Source organism: Neophocaena asiaeorientalis, unplaced genomic scaffold (genome assembly GCF_003031525.2).
Source record: "Neophocaena asiaeorientalis asiaeorientalis breed wild unplaced genomic scaffold, Neophocaena_asiaeorientalis_V1.1 scaffold336, whole genome shotgun sequence".
NCBI lineage: Eukaryota > Metazoa > Chordata > Mammalia > Artiodactyla > Phocoenidae > Neophocaena > Neophocaena asiaeorientalis.
Genome location: NW_020174788.1, coordinates 1,713,687 through 1,720,772, shown reverse-complemented (window position 1 = coordinate 1,720,772; position 7,086 = coordinate 1,713,687). Strand labels below are relative to the sequence as shown.

Below are 7,086 nucleotides of genomic sequence, written 5' to 3'. Positions count from 1 at the left end.
ATTCACCTGTGAATCCATCTGGTCCTGGGCTTTTGTTTTTGGAAGATTTTTAATCACAGTTTCAACTTCAGTGCTTGTGATTGGTCTGTTTCTACTTCCTGTTTATTCCTGATTCAGTCTCAGGAGGTTGTGCTTTTCTAAGAATTTGTCCATTTCTTCCAGATTGTCCATTTTATTGGCATATAGTTGCTTGTGGTAATCCTGTCTCTTGTAGACAGCATATATATGGGTCTTGTTTTTGTATCCATTCAGCCAGTCTATGTCTTTTGGTTGGAGCATTTAATCCATTTACATTTAAGGATATTATCCATATGTATGCTCCTATTACCATTTCCTTAACTGTTTTGGGTTTTTTATTGTAGGTGTTTTCCTTCTCTTGTGTTTTCTGCCTAGAGAAGTTCCTTTAGTGTTTGTTGTAAAGCTGGTTTGGTGGCCCAGCACCACTTACTGAAGAGGCTGTCTTTTCTCCATTGTATGTTCTTGCCTCCTTTGTTGTAAATTAGGTGCCCCTATGTGCATGGGTTTATCTCTGGGCATTCTATCTTGTAGCATTGATCTAATTTTCTGTTTTTGTACCAGTACCATACTGTCTTGATTACTGTAGCTTTGTGGTACCGTTTGAAGTTGGGGAGCCTGATGCCCCTAACTCCGTTTTTCTTTCCCAAGATCTCTTTGGCTATTTGGGGTCTTTTGTGTTTCCATATCAATTGTAAAATTTTTTGTTCTAATTCTGTGAAGAATGCCATTGGTAGTTTGATATGGATTGCATTGAATCTGTAGATTGCTTTGGGTGGTCTAATCATTTTCACCATATTGATTCTTCCAATCCAAGAACATGGTATATTTCTCCATCTGTTTATGTCTTCTTTGATTTGTTTCATCACTGTTTTATAGTTTTCTGAGTACATGTCTTTCGCCTCCTGAGGCAGGTTTATTCCTAGGTATTTTACTCTTTTTGTTGTAGTGGTAAATGGGAATGTTTCCTTAATTTCTCTTTCTCATTTTTCATTGTTGGTCTATAGGAATGCCAGAGATTTCTGTGCATTCATTTTGTATCCTGCAACCTTACCAAATTCGTTGATTAGCACTAGTAGTTTTCTGGTGGCATCTTCAGGATTTTCTGTGTATAGTATCATGTCATTGGCAAACAGTGACAGTTTTACTTCTTCTTTTCCAATTTGGATTCCTTTTATTTCTTTTTCTTCTCTGACTGCTCAAAACTCTATTGAATAAGAGTGGTGAGAGTGGACATCCTTGTCTTGTTCCTGATCTTAGTGGAAATGCTTTCAGTTTTTCACCATTGAGTATGATGCTTGCTGTGGGTTTGTCATATATGGTCTTTATTATGTTGAGGTAGGTTCCCTCTATGCCCATATTCTGGAGAGTTTTTAACATAAATGGGTGTTGAATTTTGTCAAAAGCTTTTTCTGCATCTATTGAGGTGATCATATGTTTTTTATTCTTTAATTTGTTAATGAGGTATATCACATTGATTTGCGTATATTGAAGAATCCTTGCATCCCTGAGATAAATCCCAGTTGATCATGGTGTATGAGCCTTTTAATGTGCTGTTGGATTCTGTTTGCTGGTATTTTGTTCAGGATTTTGACATCTGTGTTTATCAAAGAATAACACAGTAAACACACAGATATACTTTGTAGCCAGATTCATGATTATTCATGTTTTAACCATATTTGATTCACTTTCTTTTTCTCATATATGTGTTTTTTCTCTCTCATAAATATAGTAAGTGTAGTTTAAATATATGTTTATAGTATATATAATTTAAAAAACATATATATATATATAAATATTAGGTTGACCAAAATGTTTGTAACATCCTATGGAAAAATACCAAATGAACTTTTTGGCTAACCCACTATAATAAAATATATATTTTAATATACATACTTTTTTCTTAGCCAGTTGAGAGTAAGTTGGAGACATATGACACTTTACTGCTGATACCTCAGCGTGAATCTCCTAAGAACAAGGACATTCTTTCATCATCCAAATAGAATTATCATACTCAGGAAATTTAATAATACTGTTTTCTTCAGAGTCCCTATTTGTCCTGGCCATGTTGTTTATAATTTTAATACAATTTCCTATCAATGCATTGCATTTAGTTGTCATGTGCCTGTGTAAACAAACCATAAGTAACCTTGTATCTCTCCCTCTGTCTCTCTCTCTTCTATGCAGCTGTTGGGTAGATCAATTGACTTGAACAGACTCATTACCCAGCGCATCTCTGCCGCCATGTATAAATCCTTGGACCAGGCCATCAGCCGCTTTGAGAGTGAGGACCTGACCTCCATCGTGGTAAGAGATGGGGGCCCTTGTGAGTTCTGCTCTGGGACTCCTCAGACTAGAAGCCTCATTGGGGGTTGTTGTTAGCCCGGTACTGAGCTAGTTACAGAGAAGCAATGGGTCTCTTTCTCATCTGAATGAGACGGGAAAAAAAAAAAGATTTAAAAAGAAGAAGAATAATCTTACCTTCCTGGTTGCCTAGAGAATGGGAGTGGAGGGGGTGTCTTGAGATCTCTAGAAATGGCCAGCCCTGGGGCACAGCTGCTTGTCGTTTAGGATCCTACAGCTCTGTAAAGTAGCTGGGTGGTCCTAACAAACCAGGGAAGGTTACACAGCAGCGTCAGCTTCGTGGGTGTGCAGTAGTATAGAGCCCACAGAGGCTCTTCACTGGTTTAATGCTCTGCTGTCACCATCTTGGAATTCTTAATCATTTTCTAACAAGGGTCCCCACATTTTCATTTTGTGCTGGGACGTGCAAATTATATAGTTATTCCTGATGCACAAGCATGGGACAGGTCTGCTACCTTCTTTTATTAATCAGCAATTTGAACTACTCTCTGCTAATTCTTTCCAAGAATTAGAATAACTTGATTGATCAATCTTTTGGTGAATCAAAGGAAGCTTTTAACGCTTCAAAAGCAGATGAGTAGAAGGAATGAGAGAAGTAGAAAATCACCATTAGAACACCACAGTAGTAATGGTTGCAGGCAGGATCCAATAACAGATGCTAAAATTAGCGGGCAGAACTTTGCGAAGAGTATTTTATGATTCTTCTTATTATGAGGTTTCTAGAATAGTGAGGTTTATAGAGACAGAAAGTACAGTGGTGTTTGCCAAGGAATAGGGAGTTAGTGCTTAATGGGTACAGAGGTTCAGTTGGGGAGATTAAGAAGTTCTGGAGGTGGATGGTAGTGATGGTGGCACAACGATAAGAATGTATCTAACCCTAATTTAAAAAGGGTTAAAATGGTAAATTTTATGTTATCTGTATTTCACCAAAGTTTTTAAATTACTCAAAAATTTTAAAAATACTTAGAGAAGGAAAAGCATTCTTACATAGTCTCGAATTATCTCCTTTAAGGTATTTATTAATTGCAAAGGGAAGAATACTAATTTTACAATGGGGAATCTAGCAGACACCATCTTTTTTTTTTTTTTTTGCAGAATACTTGTTATTTTTATGTTTTCTCTTTTTTTTAACATCTTTATTGGAGTAAATTGCTTTACAATGTTGTGTTAGTTTCTGCTGTATAACAAAGTGAATCAGCTATACATATACATATATCCCTATATCCCCTCCCTCTTGCGTCTCCCTCCCACCCTCCCTATCCCACCCCTCTAGGTGGTCACAAAGCACCGAGCTGATCTCCCTATGCTATGCGGCTGCTTCCCACTAGCTATCTGTTTTACGTTTGGTAGTGTATATATGTCATGCCACTCTCTCACTTCGTCCCAGCTTACCCCCTCCCCCTCCCCGTGTCCTTAAGTCCACTCCCTACGTCTGTGTCTTTATTCCTGTTCTGCCCCTAGGTTCTTCAGAATCTTTTTTCTTTTTTTTTTAGATTCCATATATATGTGTTAGCATACGGTATTTGTTTTTCTCTTTCTGACTTACTTCACTCTGTATGACAGACTCAAGGTCCATCCACCTCACTACAAATAACTCAATTTCGTTTCTTTTTATGGCTGAGTAATATTCCATTGTATATATGTGCCACCTCTTCTTTATCCATTCATAGCAGACACCATCTTAACCAAGCATGAAAGGTTAATATCACCAGAAATAAGGTATATTCATGTATCCCTTGATATGTATGCATAATGCAAAATGCATAATCTCAATCTAATCATGAGAATATATCAGATAAACCCAAATCACATGGCATTCAAAAATGAACAATGTGGGCTTCCCTGGTGACGCAGTGCGTAATAATCTGCCTGCTGGGCTTCCCTGGTGGCGCAGTGGTTGGGAGTCCGCCTGCCGATGCAGGGGACACGGGTTCGTGCCCCGGTCCGGGAAGATCCCACATGCCGCAGAGCGGCTGGGCCCGTGAGCCATGGCCTTTTCTGACACTCGTTTGTCCTCCTGAAGAGCAATCCTGAAACAGGGACACAACTTTACAACACAATATGAACATCTGGCTGCATTCCCTTCCCGAGACTTAAATCTCCGGATGACGGTGAATATCCACACAAAAACTTGGTTCATAATACAGCAAATCCCCTACATACGAACAAGTTCCGTTCCAAGAGTGCGTTCGTAAATCCAATTTCTTCATAAGTCCAACAAAGCTAGCTTAGGTATCCAACTAACATAACCGGCTATATAGTACTGTACTGTAAAAGGTTTATAATACTTTTCACACACACAATACATAAAAAAAAAAAAAAAAAAAAAAAAAAAACAATGCTTTTCAAAAGCATCCAGATCATAAAAGACAAAGAGATACTGAAATCTGTTAGAGATTGGAAAAGGCTAAGGAGACGTGACAACTCAGTGCAATGTGGGATTCTGGATTGAACCCTAAAATGGAAAAAAAAAATGGTGAAATTTGAATAAGGTCTGTCATTTAGTTCATAGAATTGTACCAATGTTAGTTTCCTACTTTAGGTAACTTATGTAAGAGGTTAACATTGGAGAAACTGGGTCAGGAATATGCAGGAAGTCTGCAGTTTTCACAGCTTTTCTGTAAGTCAGAAATTATTTCAAAATAAAAAGGATTTTTTTTTTTTAATGGACAAGGTGGTTTTTTAAAAAGGGACTGGGACTTCCCTGGTGGTGCAGTGGTTAAGAATCCGCCTGCCAATGCAGGGGACATGGGTTCGATCCCTGTTCCAGGAAGATCCCACATGCCACAGAGCAACTAAGCCTGTGCGCTGCAACTACTGAAGCCCGCATGCCTAGTAACAAGAGAAGCCACCGCAACAAGAGAAGCCACCGCAATGAGAAGCCTGTGCACCACAGCAAAATGTAGCCCCCCCACTCACCCCAACTAGAAAATGCCCACACAGCAACAAAGACCCAATGCAGCCAAAAAAATAAATAAGTTTAAAATAAATTAAATAAAAGAAGAAAGAAAGAAAGAAAAAGGGACTAAGAACTAGGACTTTAGCATCAGAAAGACCTTGGGGTCCCAGTCCTGGCCCCGCCACTTAACTAGCTAGGTGATCTTGGGTGAGTTGCTTATCTTACACTGCAAGCCTGTAGTACAATGGAGGAAATATTAGAATCCACCTCATAGACTTGTCGAAAGGGTGAAATGAGATACTGCCAGGAAAGAGCTTTGCCTAGTTCCTTGCCCTTAATGAAAATAGCTTATGAAAAAAGAGAGGAACATAGAAATTTTGACCTACAAATGAGGTGCTCTCAGGTAGATTCTCAGAAGCATTTCCAAGAGAACTTGACCCAACTGCCCACCAAAGTACTGGGTCACTGACTTTGAGAGACTATGGTATAGCACAAGTTCTTCTGGGAGATCTACTTTAAGAAATATTTTTCTTTGCCAAATGTTAGTAGTGATTATCTCCAAGAGGTGGGATTTTTGTTTTTATCTTCTTTGTTTATCTGTATCTTCTAGTTTTCCAGTAATGAATGAGCATATCTTATGGAAAAACTGGTTTTGGGTTGTGTGTGGGTATCTATGGCCTCTTCCCAGCCCTTGAAAGGCACTGAATGTTCTTTTAGCTGTGAACAAAATCAAAACAAACAGTGAAAGCCTGTGTTTGTCAGGTGAGGGCAACATCCTCCAGGAGAGTAGCCACTTCCCATGAAGCCCATGAAGAGGAGAGCCCAAGGATACTCTCTCCTGTAGGGTCAGGAGGCCCCCACTGCCTTGGCTGAGAAGCCTTCTGCCTCTTCTGAGAAACAAAGCAAGGGATATGCTCCCCTCAGCCCTTCCCTCCACCTTAGAAGCTCCGTCCTGAGATAGGGGAGGGGGTGGCTTGATGCCCAGTTGGGAGGGTTGCGGAGATTTCATCGGTCGGTGGCCCTAATCATACGCAGCTGAGCAAGTAGATTCTCGGAGGGATCTGATGCCGAAGTTGAGAGCTGGCAGCCTGCAGGCTGTGTTTTGTTTAGGCTGTGAAGCATATTTGAAATTTGGAGGCAACACTTAACACTTGGAAGAATTCGAATAAAACTGCAGAAGCTCTGGCAACCTCAGACCAGCCTTCCCAGATAGCAGCAATTGCCTAGAAATGACTAGACTTTCCCATCGGCTGGGCTGGGCTCTCTTGGGTTTGCCGCAGGCCCTGTGGCACGACTCCTTCATGGGATGACCTACCAGGCCTTGCTGTGCCTGAGTTTGAGACCCCTATTCTCCTGGCCCGCCTGGACCACAGAGCTGGTTTAACGGCCAAGTGCGGCTGACACTCAAGTTTTCCGGTTCCCGTGGAAAAGCCCTTTCCACTACTTCACAGAAGTTGCCCGTTTGGGTGTTTTGTTTCCCCAGTGCTGCTTCTCTGTGTTGCCCCCCAGTAAACCGGCTTTAGTATAGAGAGCTGACATCCTCTCAGAAGGCACCTGGACCACCCCTGTGGCCTTCTAAACCTCTGTGCCTTGATGCACTGAGCCCTGCATCCCTCAGGCAAGTGCCCTCTTCTGATTGAAAGGCTGGAAGTACATGGCTGATGCAAAACACAGTTTGCATTACATAATAAAAACTCCTGGGGCATGGCGGAAGAAGTGGACCTACATTTCCAGCACCCTCATATCAGCGGAGTTGAGCACTCTCTCCTTCAGTCTCTGATGCCCATCTGTGAGATCGTTAAAATCAC

At 40.8% G+C, this 7,086-nt stretch overlaps 1 protein-coding gene across 3 annotated transcripts in view; it reads left to right on the top strand.

Moving 5' to 3' along the window:
• The window catches only part of CYFIP2 (cytoplasmic FMR1 interacting protein 2), a 130,573-nt gene that overhangs the window by 66,961 nt on the left and 56,526 nt on the right, over window positions 1-7,086 (top strand). For all 3 annotated transcript variants that reach the window (XM_024760134.1, XM_024760135.1, XM_024760136.1), the window contains one exon: window positions 2,203-2,322. In XM_024760134.1, coding sequence (XP_024615902.1) covers window positions 2,203-2,322 — 120 coding nt within the window. The remainder of the gene's footprint in view (window positions 1-2,202; window positions 2,323-7,086) is intronic.